This window comes from Lolium perenne, chromosome 1, assembly GCF_019359855.2.
Source record: "Lolium perenne isolate Kyuss_39 chromosome 1, Kyuss_2.0, whole genome shotgun sequence".
Classification (NCBI taxonomy): Eukaryota; Viridiplantae; Streptophyta; class Magnoliopsida; order Poales; family Poaceae; genus Lolium; species Lolium perenne.
Window position 1 is genome coordinate 189,223,123 of NC_067244.2, and position 26,900 is coordinate 189,250,022.

Below are 26,900 nucleotides of genomic sequence, written 5' to 3' on the forward strand. Positions count from 1 at the left end.
GTGGATGATCTGAGCCGGCGGCTGTCGGAGGTGGAGAAGCAGCGGCTTGTGCTGCAGGAGGAGGTCACTGCCAAGTCCACAGAGCTGACGGCTACCGCCAAACGCTGGACTGATGACTTTAGCGCGCTTGATCGCGGCTTGGCGGGTGAGTGCATCTTTATGTTCCTACCCTGTGCCGGCTTTCGGCTGTCGACTGCCGACTTTCGTTGGTAGCCGGCAGCAGAAACTTCTGATTTTTCGATATCTCCATCTTCGGGCTGGGGGCAGTCGGTTCTTGCCGGCTGCCGCCAGGCTTTTTCTTTTTTACTTCGAAATCTCCATTTTCGGGCTGGGGGCGGTCGGTTCTTGCCGGCTGCCGCCGGGCTTACTTTAGAGCTTCGGAATCTCCATCTTCGGGCTGGGGCAGTCGGTTCTTGCCGGCTGCCGCCAAAGCTTACTTTAGGACTTCGAAAATTTGCATTTTTCAGCTTATTTCGGCTTTGATGGCTTCGACATGCTTCTTCTTCTTCAGCGGCCTTCCCCGAGACGCAGAGGCGGCTTTGGCAGCCGTCGGCGCCGCACGTGACTCCGGGAGGCGTGAGACCGGCGAGGGCAGCTCGGAGTACTTCTCCATGGAGGACCACCTGGCGTCCATGGCCGCCCGCATCGAGCCCGTCACCCAGCTCGGCTGGGAGTTGCGGAAAGCGGCTGAAGAGCTGGTGCCCATGCTATGGCCTGGGGAGGCGGTGCCGCAAGACATCTCCGGCCTCATCTCCGCGATGGAGCGGGCGCCGGACCGCTTCCTCGACTGGAAGGAGTCGGCCACGCGCGCCGGTGCCGACATGGCGCTGTCCTTCGTCCTCTCCTGGTACAACGAGGTGGACCTGGGGCAGCTGGAGTCCCGGCGAGCCGGCGTGGAGACCAAGCTCCCAGCCGATCTCAAGGCCGCCCGCCTCGCTCGAGCCAGCACCATCGCCGAGTTCGTCGACAAGACCCTCTTCGTCGCGGATCCGAACCCTCCTCCATCCAATGATGAAGAATACATGGATGAGGAGGAGGCGGAAGACGTGCCTGAGGACGACCCGGCCGCCGGCTCCACTGATGCCCCTCCGGCTTAGATTTCCTGCTTTTCAGCTGTTCCTTTGCAAGACAGTTTATTAAATCCCCGGGATGCCGGGTGCAGATGTAAGACAATATTATTATCCTTTTATTAAGTCACACTTTAGTGTGTTTGTTAATCATTTGTGTGCCGAGTTGCTTTCTTTCGACTCGTTCGCTTTTTCCCATCCGCCCCACTCTTTGGCTGTGCCCTTGCCGGTCGTACGTCCGACTTGCGGTCCGTCGCCGGATCAAGAGCGGGCCGCTGGGTGAGGCCGACAGTATTTCAGTCGAACGAGCTGAATTCGGCAATCCGGCACTTTATGAAAAGTTGCAAGTCAACTCGCTTTTACTCTTTCCCTTAGTCGTTTTTCGCGTGCCGGCTCCCTAGGCCTTACTCCCGCCACCGGACAGCCGGGTTGCGGTCTGTAATGGATCGGAAGCCGGCTGTCGGAAACCGGATCACGTTACTGAGCCGGCCGCGTGAGAGGGTTCAAGCCAATTGGCGAAACAAGGTAAAGTACGCGAAAAACTTGTCGGAAACGGCGCTCTTGGCGCAAGCTTTTTCATAACTTGCAAAAGGGATACAAGGGATACATACATTCCTGCTCTCATGTGTAAAATGGGCGGAGTAACCTGACATTCCAGGGACGTTTAGTCTCCTCGTCAGCCTTGTCCGGCTTGTTTTTCTTAGCCTCTTGGGCATCTATGAGATAGTAGGAATCATTGCCTACCGCCTTGCTCACGATGAAGGGACCCTCCCATGGGGATGACAGTTTATGCTGTCCGGCTGTCCTTCGGATCAGCCGGAGCACTAGGTCTCCTTCTCGGAATGCTAAGGGCTGGACCTTCCGGCTGTGATAGCGTCGGAGGCTTTGCTGGTAGATGGTAGATCTAGACTCAGCCAGCAGCCGGGCCTCTTCGACCAGGTCGACTCCATCTTCGCGAGCTTCTTTGGCTTCGGCTTCTGTGTAGAGCTTGATCCTTGGCGCGTCATGCTCGATATCAGTCGGCAAGACGGCTTCGGCCCCGTATACGAGGAAAAATGGTGTGAAGCCGACTGAGCGGTTTGTCGTTGTGCGCAGGCTCCACAGCACATTGGGCAGCTCCTCAATCCAGCAGCCGGCTGCTCGCTCGAGCGGCTCCACCAGCCGGGGCCGGATGCCGGCTAGGACTAAGCCGTTAGCCTTTTCCACTTGTCCGTTGGACTCTGGGTGTGCCACAGAAGATAGGGCCATCCGGATCCCCATTTCCCCGCAATAGCGAGAGAAGATGCCTTGGGAGAAGTTGGTGCCGTTGTCGGTGATGATGGTGTGGGGGTAGCCGAATCTCACAATGATCTCCTTGAGGAATGTGACGGCTGTGGACCCGTCCAGTTTCTTGATTGGCTTGGCTTCGATCCACTTGGTGAATTTGTCAATCATCACCAAGAGATGTGTCATGCCGCCTCGCGCTGTTCTGAATGGACCTACCATATCCAAGCCCCATACGGCAAATGGCCATGTGATGGGGATGGTTTTCAAGGCGGAAGCCGGCTGGTGTCTTTGCTTTGCGAAGCGCTGACAGCCGTTGCACTTCTTCACCAAATCTTCGCGTCTACGAGCGCAATCGGCGATAAAGCCGTGCCGGAAGGCTTTGGCCACTATGGCTCTGGATGAGGCGTGATGTCCGCACTCTCCTTGATGGATTTCCCGTAGGAGTTCAATCCCTTCAGCCGGCTCGACGCACCGCTGGAACACCCCACTTACGCTGCGTTTGTACAGCTGGTGGTTGATGATGGTATAGGCCTTGGCCCTTCTCTCAATCTGCCTGGCCTGGACTCTATCATCAGCGCACACCGTTGGTGAGGTAGGAGAGGAATTCTTGTGCCCATGAAGGTACGCATCTTATCTCGAATACGCTGACCAACAGGGCCTCCTGCGTGGGAGCTTCCGGATTCGACTGCATGGTCGCCGGGTTCGGCTTGCTAGCCGGCGGGTTCGGCTTGCTAGCCCCCGAGTTTGGCGATGAAGCCCCCGGGTTGGACTGAGAAGTCCCCGGGTTCGGCATGCTAGCCGGCGGGTTTGGCTTGTTAGCCCCCGACTTGGGCGATGAAGCCCCCGGGTTCGGCTGAACAGCCCCCGGGCCAGCCGGCACGAATATTGAATCCGAGTCCGGTGACGGTATGATGGACGGCTTCTTGAGAACCGCCAAGGCGACACCCGGCGGAATGGCTTGCCGGGTTGAGCCAATCTTGGATAAGGCGTCAGCCGCTTCGTTATTTGCTCGTGGCACGTGATGGAATTCGCAGCCGTCGAAGAAGCCGGATAGCTGCTGGACATGGAAGCGGTACGAGGCCATGTTGGCGTCCTTCGCGTCCCAGTCGCCAGATGCTTGCTGTATGACCAAGTCGGAGTCGCCGAAGCAAAGTATGCGGCGCACGCCAATCTCCTTGGCCAGCTTCAGCCCATGAATGAGCGCTTCATACTCCGCCACATTGTTGGATGCGGCGAAGTGGATCTGCAGGACGTAGTCCAGCCGGTCTCCCTTGGGGGAGGTGATGACGATGCCGGCTCCTAAGCCGTTGCGCATCTTCGAGCCGTCGAAGTGCATCTTCCAATGTGTGGAATCCGGCACAGGCGGCAGGTACTGCATCTCGGCCTGGGCCGACGAAGAAGTCGGCGAGGATCTGCGACTTGATGGCTGTGCGTGGCTCGTAGAGGATGGTGTGGGCGGCTAGCTCCAGGGCCCACTTGGCAACCCGGCCATTGGCATCCTTGCTGCCGATGATTTCCGCCAGAGGTGCTGTGGCGACCACCCTGATGGGATGTTCTTGAAAGTAATGCTTGAGCTTCTTGGCCGCCATGTAGACGCCGTAGGTGACCTTCTGGTAGTGGGGGTAGTTTTGCTTCGACTGGGAGAGCACTTCGCTGAGGTAATAGACTGGGCGCTGGACCAGCTTCTCTCTGTTTTCGGCTTCTTTGCGCTCCACCACCAGGACAACGCTAACCACTCGGTTGGTGGCTGCGATGTACAACAGCATCGGCTCCATGGAAGCCGGCGTCGCAAGGATTGGCGCGGTTGAGAGCACGCGCTTTAAGTCACGGAAGGCTTCGTCCGCCTGCGGTGACCAGACGAACTTGTCCGCCTTCTTCATTAGTTGATACAGGGGCAGTGCCTTCTCCCCCACCCGCCAGACGAAGCGGCTCAAGGAGGCCAGGCAGCCGGCAAACTTACGGACGTCCTTGAGGCACCGCGGCAGTTCCATCTTCTCCAGGGCACCGATCTTGTCCGGGTTGGCTTCGATCCTCGCCGAGAGACGAGGTAGCCAAGGAGCTGGCCAGACGGCACGCCGAATGTGCACTTGGCCGGGTTGAGCTTCATCCGGAATCTTCTCAGATTGGTGAAGGTTTCTCTCAGGTCGTCAAGGAGGGTAGGCATCTCCTTGGTTTTTACAACGACATCATCCACATATGCGTGAACATTTCTGCCGATTTGATCCTGCAAACACTTTTGCATGCACCTTTGGTAGGTGGCGCCTGCATTTTTCAAGCCGAATGGCATAGTCGTGTAGCAGTAAGCCCCGTACGGGGTAATGAACGAAGTCTTTATTTGATCAGCCGGATTCAAAGGAATCTGGTGGTAGCCTGAATAGGCATCTAGGAAAGACAACAGTTCACAGCCGGCAGTCGAGTCTATGACTTGATCTATGCGCGGCAGGGGGAAGGGGTCCTTCGGGCATGCCTTGTTCAGGCTGGTGTAGTCGATACACATGCGCCAGGAGCCGTTCTTCTTCAACACCAGGACCGGGTTCGCCAACCAGTCCGGGTGCAGTACTTCCATGATGAAGCCGGCAGCTAGGAGCCGGGCGATTTCTTCACCGATGGCCTTCCTTCGTTCTTCGGCGAAGCGCCTGAGAGGCTGCTTCACCGGCTTGGCTTCAGGCCGGACGTGGAGGTGGTGCTCAGCCAACTCCCTCGGCACACCCGGCATGTCTCTTGGAGTCCATGCGAAGATGTCCCGATTCTCACGGAGGAAGCTGGTGAGCTCGCTTTCCTATTTCTTGTTCAAGCCGGCACCGATGGTGACGAACTTGTCCGGCTGCGCCAGGTCCAGGAGGATCTTCTTGGTGTGGTCGGCCGGCTGGAAGTGAGTCGTCCCAGCCGGGTTGCCTGCAGCCGGCATGTCTGTGTCCGCGCGGCTTTGGCGAGGGCAACGGCGTCGTGGATGAGCTGCTTCTCGGTGGCGATGACCAGCGTCCGGGCCATTTTGGAGCTCGCATGGCGCAGTCCATGGAGCGGCGATAGTCGCCGGCTACGGTGATGACCCCCTTGGGGCCGTGCAGCTTCATCTTCAGGTACCCATAGTGGGGCACCGCCATGAACTTGGTCGTGGCCGGCCTGCCCAGGAGCGCGTGGTCGGGACTCACGCGGTCCACCACCTCGAACTCGCTTCTCTCGGTGCGGAAGTGGTCCGGCTTCCCGAACATCACCTCCAGCGTGATCCGGCCGATCGGCCGGCAGCAATGGCCCGGCACGATGCCATGGAAGACGGTGGGGTGGGGCGCAACTCGGCCTCCCGGATGCCCAGCTTGCGGGCGGTGTCGCGGTAGAGGATGTTGATGCTGCTGCCGCCGTCGATAAGGACGCGCGAAAACGCACGCTGCGCCGGGTTGTGCCGATGGTGGGGTCGAGGACCATGGCGTAGCTGCCCGGCTTCGGCAGGACAGCCGGTGTGTCGCGGCGATCAAAAGTGATGGCCTGCTCCGACCAGTTTAGGTACTGGGGGACCGGCGGTATGACCGCGTTGACCTCGAGGGAACGGCGCTCTTGGCTCGTCCTGTCCTCGGGCTCAGAGGTGAAGATGATGTAGGTGGCGTCCTCGGCCAGATACCGGCCGCCATGATGCACTTGGTTAGCCTCGTGGTGCTCGAGGTTGGCGTTCTCTGCGCCGGCTTGGCCACCCGGCCCGCCGGCTGGTGGAGGCGGGGGTGGAGGCGGTAGAGGTTCACCGCTTGTCAGCCGCTTCATGAAGTGGCAATCGCGGGTGAGGTGGTCGGAGGGGTTCTTGCCGCTGTGGTACTTGCACGGCGAGTCGAGCATCTGCTCGAAGGTGTACTTCGGCTTCCACTGCCGGTCTGTTTGCTTCTGGCGGCGGCTGCCGCCTGCCGCGTTGTCTGCCACGGCGGCTACGTGGGTGGAGCCGTACCGGCGGTCCGGCTGGTCGCTGTGACGCTTGCCGCGGTAGTTGTCCCGCCGGCTGCCGTGCGAGGCGGCCTCGGCCGGCTTGTGGTTGTCTCTTCGGGTGGGGGCCGGCGGAATGTCAGCCGGCGCCTTGCCGGCTTCCTCAGCCAGTGCGTACTTGTCGGCGATGGCCATCAAGGCGGCCATCGACTTGGGGTCACTGCGGCGCAACTTGTGCCACAGCATGGTGTTGGGCCGACAGCCTCCCATGAAGAAGCTGATGGCCTGGATCTCGTGCATGCCCTCGCAGGAGTTGCGCATCTCGCACCAACGCGTCAGGTACGCGCGATCCGTCTCGTCGGGGCCCTGCTTGCACATCTCGAGCTGCTGGGGGCGACCCGGCCGGCGATAGGTGCCGGTGAAGTTGCTGATGAAGGCCGCTTCGAAGTCGAGCCAGCCGTTTATGCTGCCGGCTGGCAGGTTGTTGAGCCATGTGCGGGCGGAGCCGACCAGCATCAGGGGGGAGTAGCGCACGGCCCAGCGCTTGTTGCCTTTGGCGATGCCGACTGCGGTGGAGTAGTCCTGCAGCCAGTCCTCCGGCTTGGCGGTGCCGTCGTACTTGGGGGTGTCGCGAGGGAGCGTGAAGCCTTCGAGCGTGGGCTCGTTGGCGATGCGGGGCCCGAAGCACTTTGGGCCGGCTGGAGCTTCTTCTTCCGCGATGCGGGATTCGACCAGCCGGTCAAGGCGGTCTCGGGCGTCGGCGGGCTCGATGCGCGGGCCCAGCCGGGAGTGTGCCGGCTGGCGCGCGCCGCTTGCTTCTGGAGCCGGCCGGTGATGACGGCGGGGCCCGGAGTCTTGTTCCTGGTTCCGGCTTGGAGGGCCGGCTGCGGTCGCCGCCGCTCGGGCCGGTGGCTTGGCCGGCCCGAGCCGTGCGTGGCCCGGGAGTCATGGCGCCGGCTTGGTCCTGGGGAGGCGGACTCGGCGGTGTCCCCGGCGCCTTCCCCGTCGTTGCTCGCAGCTCCACGAGCGTGAGAAGCTGCGGGGGCATTGACATACCCGGGGTCGGCGATCCGCCCGTTGGCTGCGTTAGCGGCTCGCCACCCGCCTGGTCTGGCGGCGTAACTCTTCGCCTTCGAGGCGGCTCAGCTCTTCTGCGGCGGCTTCGGCCGCGCGCATGTTCTTGTCGGGGGTGTTGTAGACGGGGAGCTCCACGGATAGAGCCGGCGAAGGAGCGCCGTCGCGGTCAATCTCAGCGCCAAGGTCGCGGCCCCTGCGGCGGACATGGCCGGCTCTGCTTGGCTCGTCGCCGCCTGGAGTGAGGCCGTGGGCGCGGTTGTACTCGCGCCGGGTGATCTCCATCCGGCGCTTAGCAGCAGCCGCTTCTTCGGTTTGCTTGAGGAGGAGCTGGCGGTGCGCCTCCAAGTCCGCCTCGACGGCGGTGGGATCTCCGCCGGGCGTGAGCGGGGTGCTCGCTTTGCCCGGATCGCGTCCAGCCGGGACGGTGGTGGTGGCGCTTTCGGGCCCGAGCCGGAGGCGTTGGGGTCGATGTTGCGCTCCAAGCCGGGGCCGCGGGTGCGCGGGTTCTTCTCGGGGAGCTCCTCGCCAGCCATCATGACTTGCACGACGGCGGGGCTGGCGGGAGCGCTGCTGCCGGCTCGCGGAGGAGGGCTAGCGCAGCGCAGCACCTGCCGCGGGTAGCGCGGCGGTGCGACGGTGGCGACGTAGACGTCGAAGCCGCCGAAGGAGATGACGCTGCCGCTGGCTGGGAAAGGCCGGTCAGCGAAGCAGCCCGGCCGTTGTCGGCGACGCAGCTTGAGGGAGCCGAATCTCCGTATCAAGCCCGAAGCGACTCGCTCGCCGGTGGTGATGGTGAGGCCCGTCCGGATGAAGACACCGGCCGAGGATGCTGAAGGCCCCACGGTGGGCGCCAAATGTCGTGGTATCGTCACGGCATATGCCATAGGGTGGCTAAACGAAGTGGTTCCTGAGGGATCTCACGGCGGTATCCGGAAGCGGGTATGGGCACGAGCGACACGGCGACGTACCCAGGTTCGAGGCCCTCCGGTGGAGGTAAAACCTCTACTCCTGCTATGAGTGTATATGATGATCACACAGTACAGTGGTGCTCCTAGAGCTGTGTCCGGCTTGCCCTGAGAGGCTAAGGGAGATGATGATCTCTCTCACAGGGCAGCTCTGTAGGTAGGTGAAAGCAATGAAATGATCGATCCTCTCCGCACTAGAGGGGTAGTGCGGCTTATATAGGCACCGGCACTTTTACACATAAGACCCTATAGTCTACTGGCCGGCTTGGCCGGCTTCGGCTCCCGCTCCTTCCCGAGGCGGTGACGTCAGGAGTGGTTGAGCGTCATGGCCTGTCCCATCCGGCTGCCACGGTCAGCGGTATGGAGGAGGTGTCCCTGTCGCCGTCGCCCGCCGTAGCCCGTACGGATCGTCGTAAGCCCCGACGGCCTGTCCATCGCGCGGCACTATTTCTCCACGGTGCCCGCGTTTACGGAAGATGGAGTCAGCGTGGACTTTAGGAACCCGGATCACCAACCCGGTTCCTTCCAGTGCAAGACTCGCCAGCCTCGAGTCGGTCTGAGGTTCAAGCCCCAGTCGGATATGGCTTGTAGAAGCCGGCCCAGCTACAGCATTGGTGGCCGTAGCCAGGCCGACTAGGACCTAGAGCCAGCCGGCTTCCGGACCAGCCGGCCACGGCGCCAGCCGGCTGCACCTCAGCCGGCCTTTGCCGCGAGCCGGCCAGTGGCCAGCCGGTTGCTCCGCGTCCATTGCCCTACCCGGGGTCTTCCCCCCGACAAACAAGGAAGGAGAAGAGAACTTAGACCCTCACTTCATACCAAGGCAAGCCAATACCGATGCAAGTTAATCTGTAGCAAGCTGATAGTATTGCAAGTTATTACCAACGCACGCTAGCACTGATAGAAATTACCTTTGCAAGGTGATATTGTTTGCAAGCTAAGATATGTAGTTTGCAAACTAATATTCTTGCAAGGTGCAACGCCCCTTGGGGCAAGGCACCATGTTTCTTACCTTTATTTATATGAACCCATCCTAAGTTTTGATTTTTTTTTAAATTCTTACTTGTTTTTTTTCTAGATGGGTTACTTTTATAGTTAACTTTGGTCAAAGTACAAGTTGGTGATCAAAGTAGTAAGTTAGCAAGCTACCACCAATGCAAGCTAGCTTGAGGCAAACCATTTTGGTTGCAAGATAATAATCTTGCACACTTGCTAAGCTCTCTATGAGCAAAGCCTTCCCCTATTTTACTTTAGGCTTATGATCTTAATTTCCAGTTTGTACTTACAAACTTTATTTACCTTTGTTTTATCGAAGTACTTGTTGATTCATGATTCACTTGGCTAGTATTGGACTAGTACAAGAGTATCAAACTTAGCCTAGAAACACACCAAATACTTAGCATCCCTCTTGCATAGATGCTAGTGCTGATTTGAAAGTGGCTACTCCATGTGGGAGACTGGGAACTGAAATGATTTCGAAAACCTTGGAATGACGAGTCATTCTATTGAGAGATTTTTAAAGGAGTTTCGAAACCTTGGGATGAAGATGCATTCCATTGAATGATTTCTTTTGAAGGTGAATATGACTGGTGAATGACTTGGTGAATGTTTCAAAAATACTGATGGTTGGGTTCGGATGCGATACCATTCCAATTTTACCGTACCCCCACAATACCTGAATCTGGGTAGGGCTTAACTGGAAGTTTGTGTGTCTTAGTATGGGTTCCCTCTAAACAAGCATCATCGGGGTTATGCCGAAAGCTGCCTCTACCACAAACAACCGAGAAGATACGATATGATGCGCGATGAGGTGAATGTCCGGCCCAAGCCTGTGCAGTTCCTGTGCTGGGTTGGTCTTCACCGGGAGGCCAAGCTCATGGGGAGAGGTGCCTATACTAGGGTATGTAAATGAAAGGTTTTGATTGGTAGTTCGCGTCTTGCGTACGATAAATCAGGCCGATTACCCTCGACGAGCTATTGCAATTGTTGTGGCACAAGTGTACAACCTCTCGCAGAGTTAAACCTATTCGAATAGCCGCGTCCTCGGTTATGGACCGATTGGAAAGGCCATACTGTTCCGTCATCAGAACTTTTCGAAAACTATGAGTGGTGAAGGGTGACTTATGTTTTGAACTTGAGACTTTGATCTGGAAATCACAACAGAGTTGTGGGAATGACACTAATGTTCCCACTGGTTTTGGATTAGCATTCCAAAAGTGGTTTACAAAAATGTTTGTGAAATAAAATTTGCTTTATGCAAAAGAAACTAGAGCTTAGTACCCCTTACTAGACTTGTTAGCACTTACCTTAGTATTAGTTTGCGAGTACTTTAAAGTACTCACGGCTGTGTCCCTGGCTATTCAAATGGCCAGATTCTCAACAACAACAGTTTGAAGAAGACGACCCGCAGGACGCCCACGACAACTAGGGAGCCTTCTGACGTCAGACGTTGGCCTGTGGACTAGAGAGTCCCTTCTACTTTACGCTTCCGCTATGAAACTATGAAACTATGTGAATGTTGATCCCTAGATCAACTGTGTGTGTAATATGGGATCGTGTGATCTCTATTTGTAAGACGACTATGGTATGTAATGAATGATGACTTATGATATTCAACTGTTATGTCTCGCAACAACAATATTCCTGGGATTGCGATGTATGGCATGACAGGCATCTGGACTTAAAAATCCGGGTGTTGACAGTTATGGTTGATGATCCGCATACTGTGTTACGATGATTCGGGGTTATCTCGACGGATGAAATCAAATGTTGCGGCACAAGTGTGCAACCTCTGCAGAGTGTAAATCTATTCGAATAGCCGTGTCCACGGTTACGGACGGTTGGAAAGGCCATACAGTTTCCGGTGTCAGATTCTTGAAAATGTTGGTGAAATGAATGGTGAATTGGTGACTTGTTTGAATCACAACAAATGTTGTAGGAATGACACTAATGTTCCCACTTGAGTTAGTTAGCACATGAATAAGTCTTTTCTCAAATACGTGTGAACTAAAATTAGCTTTATGCAAATTAAACTAGAACTTAGCACCCCCTTACTAAAATTGTTAGCACTTACATTAGTATTAGTTTGCGAGTACTTAAAGTACTTACGGCTTTGTCCCTGGCTATTCAAATGGCCAGAGTATGAAGATGAACAGAACTATCAAGGAGATGACCAGCAGGACGCCTACGACAACTAGGAGTCTTTTGACGTCAAGCGTTGGCCTGTGGACTAGAGAGTCCATTTATCTTTACGCTTCCGCTATGAACTTGTGTTTGTTCGTTGATCAATAGATCAACTATTTGTGTAATATGGATCATGTGATTCAAGTTGTAAGACAATATGGTTTGTAATAAATGATGACTATGATATTCGACTATTATGCCTCGCAACAACATTATTCATGGGATTGCGATGAATGACATAATAGGCATCCGGACTTAAAAATCCGGGTGTTGACAGGATCAATGCCGAGGTAGGCTTCGCACATTGTGATAAATATGGAGAGGTGGAGAATAGAATTCGGGGTCAGCTGCCAGAGCTGGATCCCGTAGGAAAAGAGGAGGCAGCGAAGAAATTCATGGGATGGAAGGGAAAGCCCACGCTGCAGAAAGGCAATGAACATGACAGTAAAGCCCTTTGGAGGCTTTGGGCGAGAAACAGAACCTGGATGAACGAAGTCGGATTCGGCAGAAGAAATAAGCCCTAGCGACCTCATCTTATTCTCTTCATGTTTGGAAATGGTGGATGTGGTCCAATCGAGGTTGGCTTTGGGTGCGCTTGCGGTAGCGTCGGAGCTAGCAGTTCCCTTCTTCTTGCCCATCTTTGCTAGAGAGCTCGTAGAGGTAGGGACAATGGTGAGGAGGAGGCAGAGGAAGAAGATGAGCAGTACGGAAGGCGTAAAAAGTTAAAACTTAAGAGACCCTCTATTTATAACAAGAATTGGCTGAGGATCGTGGCTGTTATTTTTGCATCGTGGGGAGATGGAAAAAGGTCCAGTCATACACGTGTCAAGAAGGGAGAGAAACCAGCGGCCCATTACTCCCACTACATGCGGAAATCGAGGAGGCACCTCGGTCAATGCGCAAAGACTAGTCATTTCCTAACTGACCGTGCAGAAGTAGGATGGACCCGTCAGGTCACGTCTTGTCAATCGAATCGCCACGGAGGACGCATCATTGATGACGTCAACAAAAGTATCGACTCTACATTCATATAGCATCCAAATGAAACTATAATAAGTTGCTCGACTTGAGTCTACTTACGGTTGCAAGCATCTGTCCCTAGACTCGGGGGCTACTCCCATCAGAAGCGCTGGATGCGCACCCGATAAAAAAATCATTGAAGACAGAAGGATAAGGACTTGAAGATTTCAGGAGATCCAGGATCATGCCCGGGGACTTGATTCTGCGTTGGATAACGTTATTTTGCTATCGGCAGTTAACCAACATCGATTTATCGAGTAAACTAGGCACGTTACTCCAATCCCTTACGTACTATCATCTGGCATGACTTTACTCGAAGTTCTGACGGAACCGATATAAAAAAATATCGGATGATTACGACAACTTACGAGAAACATCGGCAGCAAAAACATTCGAGTAGTACAACTTGAGTCTACACACGGTTGCTAGCATCCGTGCCTAGACTCGGGGCTACTCCCATCGGGAGCGCTGGACGCACACCCGATATAAATGTGCTCTTGGTTTCAAAATGATGAGAAGAGATCAAGACTTTCCGGCAATTATGGACATTCGACAGAAGACAATTTTAGTCCCTGTATGGAGCTTTACTTCGGCCAGTCACTCGGGGGCTATTGATGTGGGCATTACCCTTCGGGTAACCAATATTATGTTACCTCCTATGGCCCAACCAGGGGCCCATGAAGATCATCTACTGACCTAGGTGAGACGATACATCGGTTTTAAAGAAGGATTCTTGATGAACAAGGCAAGAAGACGATAGACAAGGAAGGTTTAGACATAGAACTCTTTGTAACCTAGTCGAACCCGGACAGAACTCTCGAGACCTGGACTGCAATATAAGGGCCAGGAGAGGGTCGGCCGAGGGACACACAATCACAATAGCTAGATTCATCGCAAGTCTAGAGCTATGTCATTATAAATCTTAGCCTCTCGACGAGATCTTAGACATAGCCTTCGGCTACCCCATTGTAACCCGATATATTCGATAATAAAGATCAGACAAGCAGGAAGTAAGGGTTTTACCTCATCGAGGGCCCCGAACCTGGGTAAATCTCTCTCCCTGTCTATTTGGTATCCGATGTCTCGTGTCAGCCTGCAGTATTCCGTCAACCCTAAGCCCCAAAAGGTGGGCATTGCCGAGGAGAACCCTCGTCAATTCCAAAGAAATTTATTACCCAACATGGGTGTCTGCATAATGGTAGTATTGCGGCTCCTTCTTCCTAGTTGGCTTTTCAGACTTCTAGTATTCGTTTTTGTACCGAATTATATATGTGCTCTTATCTTGCATGGTTTTGTGTATCTTAGCTCTACATAGGTCTAGTGTAATGCTTAAACCTTTTAATTAATAAAGCGCCCTTTACCGAAAAAGACCAAAATCTTATACTTTTGGAAACCAGCCATACAGAAATAACATATTTATAGATGTTAAACCACGGATCTGTAAATACCAATCTGACTTCTTCCGTAACTTTAAACCGCAACAACAATGTTGCCGTGCATGAAGCAGCAAGTAAAATAATCAACTAATATCTACAAGAATATCAACACCAATATTTCAAGGTAAAGCATAAGGACGTCACTAGGAGCCGAGAGATTGAATCATCATTGTCGAGGACGTATTCCAAATGTTACAATCCTCCTCACTGCAACCATGAGAAAAAACCTAAATTTCATTTGCCGAAGAAAGATTAGAAGAAACATACGTAGAGAGACATTTAACCTCCCAACACCGCCGTCGATGTCAGGAAGGAGATTTCATCTTCAATTGAAGGTCTCAAGATTACTTATTGTAGATGATGCCATATACGTTGACACGGAGGCCAAAAATAAGATGACTAACATAACCCTAAACTAATCTATTGAGCAGAAACACTCATGAACGGTTGATTGTGTCCACGGTGATGCCCTGACCCACGTCTTGTGAATGTGCCTCACCGCCATCCACACATCTACTTATCGGGCTATCCCTATCTCCTTGTACCTACCGTACCACCGAGTCGTTTTTCCTTCATCCTCCCCGCACTTGCGCTAAGAGAAAGGCTTGCCGTGATCGTGCACCTGTCTTCACCTTGCTCGCCGTTCCCCCCTCCCTCCACCTCGCCGGAGCAGGAGACACTACGGTTGGCTATGACAAAGAATGGGTGAGGCGCTAGGCTTAGGGGACGATGTAGGAGACTTAGGGGAGGGCGTGTGAGGCTCGGGGTAGGGGTGAAAGGTGTGCCTGTGCAAAGAAGGACAATGTGAAGATGGAACTTAGAGGGAAGGCCGGGGCGGCGGAGGAGGAGCTTCGAGGAGGGAGCAGGTAGACGGTCCGACTGGCGGAGGCTACAGGGCTTGAGTGTGGCTGCGACACTTATCTTCTTCCTCATCTCTGTCTGGTGGTGGCTAGCATAATTTTGCACGTGGACACGGTCACCTATAAACTAGCATCGCCCTCTATTAAAGACACTACCTATATTAAAAAGTCCACTTTTATTAAAAGCTCCACGCATAGATCAGGTTTCCCACCCCTCCTCAGAGCGGTGAGGCCAGCCAAAGGAGGGAGAAGTGACATATGGTGGAGGTGGTGGTGCTAATACTATGCAAACATTAGTTCTGTGCTTCCTAAAAAATTCAACAAAACAACGTTTGGGCTTGGGTTGTTCTTATTTGGTTCCTATGTTGGCTCATTATTCGTAATTCTTCAATTACAAAAACTTCGAAAGAATTAATACAATATCACAGAAAGGACGCATCATCCTTGAGATCAAAACTGTCACACTTGATTTACTCAACTCTACAAACCACGTGATTGCCGCCTAACCCCCTTGTAAGATGTCGTGTAGACATTTTTATTGATGTGGACACTAGTTTAGTGCCAGTGAGTTGTCTAATTGTCTCAAATCATCACGCATGAAAAATCCCCTCCCTCCTCACGAAATTAGGGTTCCACAATTCTTCATCTATTGCTCGCAGACCATGGTGACTCGCAGTGGAGCTAGCTCTAGCAGTTCATCCAGGACTAAAGCACAGCCAACAACGCTTCTTGCATCTTCTCTAACTTTCAAGGTGGATTATCCTAATCTACATAATTTTTTCAGCAATGACCGTCCTACTCACCAGTTTGTTTTCCCTCCTTGGGAACAAGAAGCCATGTTGATCTACTGGTAATTGAGCCATACGCTCAATCTGCAGCTAGTCCAACTACACTTCATACTAACTCTCTCCGGATCATCCTTTGAGAACAATAGGTGACATGATCCTTTTAGTGAATAATTGACTATTTCTTGTTTGAATTGCTTGGTGTCAGCCTTCCCAAGCTCAAATTCTTGCATACACTTCAAGACTATCATTGGACAATTTGTGATTTGTCTTCCAGGTTCCCACTTCTTTTACCTCACGATCACCATCTACATCATAGGACGTGTCATCTTCAGAGTCATCACAACAAAATTGGCTACTTTTGTGCTTGTGATTATTGTGCACCTTCTTTTTGTTGATTACACTTTCTTCTTTTTTATTATCATGCTACGTATTGCTTACTTGTCTTCGATGATCAAGTTGCTCTGTAGTTTTTTATCCTTGTTCATCATGTTGGTCTTGTGCATTTTCAAATTTATGAACATTTAACTCTTCATATGAACTATCACGAGATCAATGTGTGGTGGTATGTTGGCATACAAATCAGTCACATTAGCATTGGTCAAAAGCCTTGACATTCTCACTCAGCAATAAAAATCAAAGAAGACTTCATAGGACTAGCTAACATCTTCCAACACTAATCTATATTTTAGAAAGCTTCTTCATGAATGCTCGCATGGTTAGAAAAATGTTTTTCTTCATCTTTGGTATTGGTAGCTTCGACCGGAGAATAGGTGACATGTTATTTCTTCCCTCTTTTTATGCCCAATCTTTTTAATTGTGTTTAAATGTCCCACGATAAGAAAGTCGCATAGCCAAACAATCGAGAGGATCCATTGAAAAATCCTCTAAAAATGCACACGACATAGCAACTTTTAGGTGCATATATCTCAAGACAAGCACAAATTCCTAACTAAATTAACTAAACTTTCAAATAATCCTCCTTTTTCAATCCAACCCAAACAATTAAACCCTAACTAAACAACCCCTAAGAAATTTACAGATATAATCAACATAATTTAGTCCATCACAAACCCTAAACCTATCATGACAAGATCTAATCCATTAGAATCATTCCCAAATTGACCCCAAAATCAAACAATTAACCCCATCCTAAACCCGCCTTGGGCACAACGACAAAGAGAGAAAGGAGAATTTTGCTTCCGTAAAAAAAGTGCTAACCTGGATTGACCATTATGGCCATTGAATTGCTAGTCCATGTTTTTGATCATCCATCGTACCCCCGTGGCCACCGTCAGCCTAGCGGCTGAGAAATAGAGGAGGCGAAGAGGCGGGGAGAAGAGATTAGACCAGTTCAGCTCGGAGGGGCTCATTTGGACCATGCCCATCCAACTTTTCCACCATGGTACGTCCGCCCTGACTGTGAACATCCACACTAGCAAAATAACCCTGTAAAATGACGATCTCCATTGTGCATCACACTTTCTGTGAATTTGTGTGGATTATATGTACTTCTTTCCAAAATATTACTTATTTATGCCAATATTAGGTGATCATGAGTACATATAGGATTTCATGATCGATCATATGCATTTGTTGTGACCGGTGACATCGCTACTCAATCACGATGTCGGTTACCATGGAAGGACTATAAGAGACATATACATGGTTCACATAATGCCAATGCATCTGTCCATCCGGGTATCCATGGATATTCGACCAGATATACATGAGAAGGGACCGTATTTTCTGTTCATGGGTTCCACATAGAGGGTACCCGTGAATTGACAGGTTGGGCATAGATAGAGATTTTTACTCTACATATATATGTTTACATGATACACGCTTGACAAGTGGGACCCACATCTAAGTGGCTTGTTGCTACAATTTCCTAATTACATCTATACAATGAATTATTCTTTTATGTGATGATGATACCATGTTTTATGTAAGAATCAAGAAAATTGCATGTTATGTTTCTTGGGCCTGTTATTTTTGCAACGTTATCGCTGAACTTTATATATTTGTCATGCTTATATTTAATATTTTGTTACATAGATACCATGGATAGCTGGATAGGAAATATGGGTAGGGATTTTTTCGATAAAAGAAAATATATTTATAACAAAGAGATATCAAGTATGGGTATGTATGGCATTTTACACCATGGGTATCTTCCGACTTCGCCAACGGACAACCTACAAACATATGGATATGGGCACTGATATAGGAGAGTTGTGCCTATCCAAAACCTCCCATTGATGTCCCTAACCAGATATGCCTTGTTGGAGAATTCTGATCATTTTTCTGCGTTTAACTGACAGAAATTACAAACCATTTTTCTATGGGACTGAATGATCAAAGCAAGCTATATTTTCCTAATCGAAGGTACATGTGACAAGGTATGGTGCAACTTCCCATCACACATAAAATATGTCTAGATACATACATCCTAAACGAATCATCCACCCTCTGATGGCGAACAGATGTGTTGGCCAAAGACTGATGTGAAAGAGCCACAATGATGGACTCATTAGTCACCCTCGGTCCCCACTTCGCTCTGCTCTGGTGTGGCCCAGGAGGCGACGAACCCTATCCGCCACTAGCCCATCCCTCCACTTCCTCTCCCTTGCCGTCGCCAGAGGTGACCGCTGGGAAACCCATGCGTGGCCGCCGACGATGGTGAATAGTGGTGGACATTTCACTGCTTCGCCCCAATCACGGAGAGCTTTGGCATCTGGGACGACGGCCTCGCGAGGCGAGGGTGGTGCCGATCGGAGGAAGGTGGTGTTCTCCAACATTGGTAACCTTCTTCTCAATCACAGCGTGGCGAGCAGAGGGTGGTTGAGGTCGCAGTGAAGCGGGTCGCCCCATCGACCTCCAACCAGATCTAAAGACGGTGGCCCGTGCCAGGGTGGTTCCCACCCTAATGCCTTTGGTTCTGGCCTCACTAGATCTGGAGTTCATCTATGGTAGCTGGGGCATTGGTCTAGGGAAACCTTTGGTCAGCGGTGGCGGCCACGGTGAGGACGGTGCTTCGGGCGCCTACCCCTCCTTTGAGGCAACGTTGAGGTCCAACCCCATCCCCTTCCACGCCCCCTCCCAGGTGAAAACGCTAAATCCCTGCGATTGGGAGGTGACGCTCTAGCGTCGCTTCCTCCATGGAGGCGTAGCCTTGGGACGACGGGGAGGTGAACGAGGTGCTCTGTGTGGCTACCTAGTGGTAGCGTATTCTTTGATGGTGGCGACCTTGGTCGGCTCTGGCCTTCCATCAGTGGTTCTTCTACCACATTGCTTTGTCGTGTCTTTGTTGGACGGCTTCATCTACAACTTATGTCTTTTTGGTGGTCAACGCTGTGGGTGGCGACGTTTGTGTGTGTTCTAAAGGGTTGGTCTTGCTCGATGTTCTGCTCCTTTGAATACAATCTTGTGTGTCCATGTGTGCTCTAGGGTGAGCGACTCCACCTCTAATGGTCGACACTCTTCGATCCAGGGCGACAAGGCAAGGGCCTTCGTTAGAGATGGAGACCGATGACACATCAATGACGGCTAATCGGGGCGAGGCAAAGACAGAATCTTTCTCCGGTGGCACGTTACTTCCATTACTTCATCTCTAAGGTTCTGATCACGTGGATGGATGAATGTTTCGTTTTTTAGCGGTCTTTCGTGCTTGCTTTGCTTGTAAGCGAAAGAAGTCCACATCACCCCCCTAAGTTTTAGGTTTGGGATGATAACCCCCCAGAAGTTTGATTTGGGGCACATGACCCCCCTAAGTATCAAATACCAGACAAATAACCCCCTAAGGACACTGATTTGGCTGTTTTGCAAGGCGGTTTTGATCCACGTGGCTGGGGTCAAGGGCCAGGAGTGTGGGTTAATAACAGTTAGAAATCCTGGTGTCAGTTAAAAATTTCCCCTCCCTAGAGATTGTCCGGTTCCTCGTCGGTGGATGGATGGTCGCTTCGGGCCGATGTAGCTTAAAGACAGCGCCGTCGTTGCTCCAAGCCACACTACAAACCACTGAGCACCACTGCAGCTACTCCGTGTCGCCGACTCGCTGTCCCGCAGTAGCTCGTCGCCACCACCGTTATCGCTCTGAGCCTCGATTTAGAACCGCCGCAGCTGTTCAATCTGGTGCAGACGGGCTCGTGGGGCGACGCCAGTACCTCTCCCTCTTCCCGATTTCATGCAGCTGCTGCTGTCTCTGATGGTGTAGCCAGTTTCTGATTCGATGCAGCAGCTGTTGCTGCTGATACAGACCAAGCACCAAGGAAATACAGTGGAGGCGCGCTGTTTGCTGGCTCCGTGCATCCAAGGATCGGGGGACAACCGGCTGTTGGTGAGGATGTACAGACGAGCAGATACGGTGGCATGGGGGCATGGGGCCAGCCATGGCCACGGGTTAAAGTGCGGCGCGAGGCGTGTTGGTCTGTTGCTATGACGCGCCCGGAGACAATGACGGGCGGTAGCGGCCGTGGACTTGCGTTGGCCGGCGGCGCATCCCAGTGAAGAGGAGCTTGGGAAAGGGAGCGTCAGGAGGGGCTCAGGCAGCTACAGAGAGGGCGAGCGGGGTGCTCGCTCGACCAGAGAGAGCAGGGATGCGACGGGATCCAGTTGAGGTTTCTCTTTGAGGAGAGAAGTAGTAAGAGGGAGGGAGCCCCTGGTGCCGCGTGTTCCCAAATCATAGAGCCCTTCAGCCGCTTCCTCCATCTCCAGCTGCGTCGCCACGGAGGTCTCCACCGCCCTCTCTACCTCCGATCTGCAGCCGTCTGCGACCCCGTCGATCTCCTGCGCTGGTAAACAACAAGCTCCATCTCCTGCAATCGAACTCCAGCACAACAGGCGCAGCAAGAGCTTGAAGGAGAGACTGGATGTGTATGGGTTGCGGCTGTACAGGAGGTGGGGAAATCGCCATGGCCACCCGTGAGTAATAACAGCCCCGATGGATATCAATTAACCGCTAATCTCCACCGTGGCAAAACCACTTATCCACGTTTTTTTTTGAATAAAGGGCGTTTTCATTACTTTAGAAAAGTATTACACCCGGCCTCTGCATAACACGATGCACACAGCCGCACACACACACACCAAGTACCAGTCTGTTACAAGAACTGAAAAAACAAAATAAGGACACCCTTCTACGGTGCGGGAGGCTCTATCCGTAGATTACGCCGCCAACCATGTTGGGAAAAAATATCCTTCGCCACATCCTCCAATCGTGTAGATACCTCCATAAAGAGGTCGCGACTCTCTACTCGTTGTAGCAAAGACCACGAACGGAGCAAAGCGGTGGACCGGTAGATAACCTGCAATATGACCATCCACTTTTGCGCGCTCAATAATAATAGCAAGCATATCCGCTACTATGTTGAATAACATAGGAGATAATGGATCACCTTGCCGTAATCCCTTTTTCGTCTGAAAGTAATTGCCCACATCATCATTGACTTTAATGGCAACACTTCCACCGAAAATGAAATTATGAATCAAAGCACGCCACTCATCAGAAAAACCTTTCATCCTGAGTGTCTGTTGAAGGAAAGACCATTTGACTTTGTCATAAGCCTTTTCAAAGTCAATTTTTAAAATAACACCATTCAACTTTTTTCGGTGAAGCTCATGCACTGTTTCATGCAAAGTTACTACCCCGTCCAGGATGTTTCTTCCTTGCATGAAGGCCGTCTGAGACGGTCGCACAACATGATCAGCAACCGAGTTAAGTCTTAAAGTTGCGGTTTTTGTAAAGCCAAATCTAATGTAAAACAGCCAAATCTAATGTAGGGGGGTTATTTATCTGGTATTTGAAACTTAGGGGGGCTATTTGCCCCAATCCAAACTTAAGGGGGGTTAGCGTCCCGAACCCAATACTTAAGGGGTTATCTAAACTTTTTTCGCTTGTAAGCTGAACTCTCAGCATCTTGTATCTGCCATTCGTGTCTTTACTATTTTAAATCTGAGCTAAGGCCTGTTTAAAAAGAGCCACAAGATCGTGGAATTTCGGATTTTATTTACTCGCTGGAAATCTATTTTTCTTGACCTGCAACCCGCTGAAAACCTAGCTGCAGCACGTGATAAACGAAGGAGATTTGTGACGAAGAGTAATGTGGACGATGCCGATGGTTCGGTTCGTGTCACATCGGAAGATCCTTGGCCGGCTGCTCGCCGGCCACGGGATTTTAGGCTGATCTGTTGGCGTGTCAGCTTAGACGGAGACTACTCGGATAGAGATCATCTCCTTTCGGTTCCAAATTTCCGATCCGGCTTTCCGGGCCTCTAATTTCTTCTGGACTGTTCCAGAGTACGACGACGACTGGACACAGTTTGGCTGCAACTATCAAATTGGTTGATGTGTGCGATTTCACGAAAGGAAGCTTTCTTGATTGTTGCATCTCTCCACAAGATTCAAGCACACGGCGTCACCTTCAGATTTCTGGGCAAATTAAAATTAAAATGTCTAGAGTTTTAGTTGGCCGATTTGGCCTAGCTGATGCATTTCTTCAGGCATGGCATAGAGGGCTAGAAATAACATACTGATGTGCATTCACAGGGACACTGTGTGAGTCTTATTATTTGCACATAACTCAACTACACAGGTACTACTATACATACATATGATTATCTTTCTCGCCGCAAGCATGCAACTCGAGAAGAGTTTTATTGATCTCTGTCAAGGCCATACAGGTGCAGCACCTCATGATCCCTTCGACATTTTACACAAGTCACAAACATCAGTACAAATACCAAACATTAGGGCTATGAGACGTATATACACGGCTTGGTTGTTGAGCTACTCCTTTGCAGCTCACCAACTAGATAGGAAACTCTTCATCAGTCGGTACTAGTTTTACCCTCTCCATGTGGAGACGAAGTACTGAGCTCCACCTTAACCAGAGATCTCTAGTGATCGATCTCTGGTGAACTAGTAAGTAGTTATTCTCGTCCAACTTGGAGGCTTGGAGCAGGTCTCTGGCACTAATATTGCAGCGACCACCGAGTTAGTAGCTCGCGAGTCGTCAATATCATGATTAGTCCAACTACTAACTGCAAGAGAAAAAGAGAGCAAGTAACAGGTTAATGAGAAGAATTGGGTAAAATCTCACTGCAAAAGTACTGATAGCTTTCCAAAATATTCTTTACCTCTACTAGAACTATTATCAGTTGCAAGCCTGGACAGCCCTTGTGGGCGTGCTCTTCTTCTCATCCTCGTCATGCGGTAGGACCGTCTCAAATGCCTGGACCAGAAGCTCCACTTTCTTCTTCCGAGCGCCTAGATTATTCACCGCCCTCCGAAGTGCATAATCGATCATCCACTCTTCAGCGTTCTTACGGTCTTCGGCTGTCTGATGCTTCAGATCAACCTTCTCTGAGTCCGGGTCCAATTCCAAAGGAAGAAAATTAGGTCCCCTTGGATTGAAACCTCGCATGTGCTCCTCTTCTTCAGGTGTTCTCCTCCTCCCAGCAATGATCAATCTCTTTCTCGGGCTAATCTCAGACTCGGTAGGATCAACATATACATCTCCTTTGAGGTTCATCCCGCTGAAAACGTTGCACATGTCATCAACAGAAAACTCTTTTGCATCATCGTCTTCTGCTGGTAGGCTCTGAGGTGCCCCAATGCTGTCAGCAGCGGAGGGGTCATAGTTGTGCTCAGCGTGCGAGAGATTAGCTTCTTCGGTAACACAAACTTCTTCACAAGCATCTTTTATGTTGCTTGTCTGTGTTTCCTTCAGAGCACCAGCACAGACACCAGCAGCGCAACCATCTTTATCACCTTCTTGAATAATATCCAGTTCTTCGTGAGCATGTTCTGGTTCACATGCCATTGTTTCCCATTCTCTCTCGGGACCATCATTGACATCTGCATTGTTGTCATCTGGAACAACTTCTTGGGTAGCATCAGATTCCGCATTTGCCAGTTGAGATGGGGTAATAAGCTCAGATTCAATTAGAGCACCGCTAATCACATCTGCACAGTTGTGATCCTGATCAATCTCCTGGACCGCAACAGATTCAGAAGCGTCATCCAGCTCACACATTGTTAGCTCGGAACCATTTTGAGCATCATCACTGACAGAGTTATCATCTTCACCAATTTCCTGAGCAATACCACATTCTTCAGAGGTGGCATCAAACTCGTTTGTGACATTTCCCAGTTGCATTTGAGCACCCTCACCAAGATATGCAGAGTTGCGATCCTGAACAACTTCTTGAAGGATGCCAGATTCTTCGCGAGGATCTTCCAACTTACATGTTGTAAATTCCGGTTCTGTTTCAACAACATTATTAACAAGAGCAGACTTACTACTTTGGCTACTTTCTTTAGAAATACCAGACTCTTCAGAAGGCTCTTCCAGCTTGCACTGTGTAATCTCTGGTTCCACCTGAGCAGTGGCATCGGCAGATACTTCAATTTGAGCATCATTATCAACATGAGCAACCATATTACTTTGGCTACTTTCTTGGGGAATACTAGATTCTTCAGAAGAGTCTTCCGGCCCGTGCTCTGTAATCTCCGGTTGCATTTTAGCAGGGGCATCAACACATACAGAGTAAACGACCTGGCTGCTTTCTTGGGTTATACCAGATTCCGCAGAAACATCTTCAGATTTGCATGTGGTAATCTCCAATCCCCTTTGAGCATCTTCTGTGCCACTCACAGTATTCTCTGCAGTAGTATCAAGTTGCTCAAATGCATCTTCTACAGTGGTCGCATCTTGTTCAAAGCCACCATCTGTTGGCTGATTCGAGATTTCAACATCTGGAGAAGCAATAGCATTGGAGTCAGAAACTTCACCTTCTGAAACAGCTCCGGAGGTTGCTTCTTGCTCACAGAAATCCTCTTTGCATGCAACATCGGGGACAGTCTCAGAAATCTCGATTTCAGACTCATCATCATCCTTCTCCTTCTCGGCGATTTCGAATAGGAGCGCAGAATCTATGTTGGTCTCGTCATCCTCTGCCTCTTGATCTGCTGAATTCTCCTCTTTGCAGCTGTCTTCCAGGACATTCTTCACCCTTTCTGTAACTTCTGCCTTAGGAATTTCCGATGCCGAGAGCTTCTCCTCTGATGTGCCCTGTCCATCAGAAGTATCCCCTTGACACACTTCTGCAACAGCTCCGGAGGTTGATTCTTGCTGGCAGAAATCCTCTTGGCATGCAACATCGGGGACAGTCTCGGAAATCTCCATTTCAGACTCGGCATCCTTCTGCTTCTCGCTGATTTCTGATTCGTTGGCAGAATCCATGCTGGTCTCGTCATCCTCTGCCTCTTGATCTGCTGAATTCTCCTCTTTGCATCTGTCTTCCAGGACATTCTCCATTACTTCAGACATAGGAATTTCCGATACCGAGAGCGCCTCTTCCGATGTGCCCTGTCCATCAGAAGTATCCCCTCGACACACTTTGCCCAGCATGATGTCTTCGTCTTCTTCCTGCTCCCTGCAGACCTCCGCCGTAGAAACAGCACATGTTCGCTCCGCGGCGATCTCCATTCCGTGGCCACCATCCGAGACGCACTCCTCATCGTCTCCTGGATCTTGTGTGTCTTCTGCTGTGGAAGCCTCATGTTGATTCACTGTGTCCAATCTGCAATCGACGCCTTCTTCATCGGCGATGATCCCTGTTTGACAGGGCAAATCTGAGATGATCTCCTCATCTTCTGGTTCCTGTTCTTCGATGGCCTCCTCTTCGCGCTCATCGCCCGATCCGCAGGATTTGGCCTCTTCATCTTCACCTTCCTGATGCTGGGCAAGAGCCTCTGCTTCCCCAATCTGCTCCTCTGAAACATCGTCATCCAGGCTATCACACTCGTACCCCTGGTACCTCATCCACGGCAGCTCCTCCACGAGATTGCCGGAGATGCCTGGATCGCTGCACTCCGACGAACTGTCCCTGCAGACACCAGGTCTGTCCTCGCCGTCACCGTCACCGTGAACAGCAAGATCGTTACTTTTGTCGAGGTCGTCGTCGGCGCCGCAACGGTCGAATACAACGAACTCCATCCGCCTGACCGTGGCGTCCATCTCGTCCAAGGACATGTCGCTGCAGCTGGTGCCGGAGCTGACCCTGGGGCCGGTGTACACCTCCACGAAGAAGTCGCCGAGGGCGTCCTGGTCGACCAACGGCGGCGCGACCTTCGCGGGAGCGCCGGCGCAGACGACGTCGTCCGGTCTCCGCTGGCCGGTGGTGCCCCTGCGGAACGCTGATACGCCCTTGTGCTTCATGCTCTGCTGCGTCTTGATGAGCCGGCGTCGCGTGGCGAGGAAGCTCCGGAGCGGCACGGCGGGCGCGTGGGCGTGGCCGTTGAGGGAGCAGTAGGTGTAGGGGCAGACCCGCATGGCGGCGGGGCCCTCGGCGTCGGTGGCCCCGGGCGCCAGGCCGAGCGCGAGGGGGAACTTGGCGTCCTTCAGGGTGGACGAGCAGGTGGGGCGGACCATGCCGGGCGACGCCGCCGCGGCGGGCGCCGGGAACAGCACCTTGCCCCTCGGCGTCACCCGCACCGGCCTATAACGCTGCCTCGTCGGCGTGGACGCGGACGCCGACGCCGACCCGCGCTGGCGATGGTGCTGGCCGGCCTTGGCGCCGGAGCTGCTGGTGCCGCGCATGTAGTTGGGCACGGAGGCCGGCGCCGGGGACGTCATGGCCGCGCCGCCGCGGTTCCTCGGCAGGCTCCCGCCGAGGCCGCCGCCGGCGTCCCTGAAGGTGCTGAAGCCCCTGGGCTTGGGGGGAGGGGTGAGGAGCGGGTCCTTGGGCTTCTTGGGCACCTCTTTGCTCCTCACCATGGCTGCTGCTGCAGCTAGTACTACCACTCCTCCTTCTTTGCTCTCCCTGGATGGATGTCTTGGCTTCACTCCACGGATCCCTCCCTCAGGTTCTTGGAATCTCTCGGCTTGAGCTGGGAGGTTCCGTGGAGTGCTCGGCTTCTTCCTCCTTGAGCTGAAGGGCGGGTCGGCAAGCAAAGGCAAAGGTGATGTGAACTATGGGACTGTGGGGGAGAGGAGGTTGGGAGTTGGACCAAGGAAGAAGAATTTGGAATGGACTCGAGGAGAAAGAGTGGAAGGGAAGGAGAAAAGAATGGTGGAATGGATTCTGTGGGAATGGAATGCGATGTGAGGAAGAAGGGAAGGGGGAGCCGGCCGCGGCGAGTGGGTGGGCGGCTCAAAGTTGAGAGGGAGAGCGGCTGTGTGTGTGAGTGTGACACTTTCTTTGTCTCTTCGATGCCGGATCTCCTGTGGTGGCCTAGTTTTGTGGACAACCCTGTGGTGTGGAGGATTGTTGGGTTTAGGAGGATCCAGTTATGAGGTGTTTCTTTTTGGAGGAAGGAATTCATTTATGAGTT

General features: G+C 52.0%; 1 protein-coding gene across 2 annotated transcripts; it reads right to left on the reverse strand.

The window, feature by feature from the left end:
* Positions 1 to 22,093: 22,093 nt before the first annotated feature.
* On the reverse strand, positions 22,094 to 26,723 carry LOC127316369 (uncharacterized). Of its 2 annotated transcripts, XM_051346776.2 has the most exons (3): positions 24,841 to 26,723; positions 22,700 to 24,522; positions 22,094 to 22,603 (listed from the first exon to the last, which is right to left on the reverse strand). In XM_051346776.2, exons 1-2 carry the CDS (start codon positions 26,341 to 26,343, stop codon positions 22,717 to 22,719), a joined length of 3,309 nt encoding a protein of 1,102 aa, XP_051202736.1. In that variant the 5' UTR covers positions 26,344 to 26,723; the 3' UTR covers positions 22,094 to 22,603; positions 22,700 to 22,716. The 2 variants fall into 2 exon arrangements, with proteins under 2 accessions (XP_051202736.1, XP_051202731.1); XM_051346771.2 differs by having other exon boundaries at positions 22,700 to 26,721.
* Positions 26,724 to 26,900: the final 177 nt, after the last annotated feature.

Excerpts from the sequence above, each read along its gene's own strand:
- LOC127316369 (XM_051346771.2), bottom strand. The coding sequence starts at position 26,343 with ATGGTGAGGAGCAAAGAGGTGCCCAAGAAGCCCAAGGACCCGCTCCTC.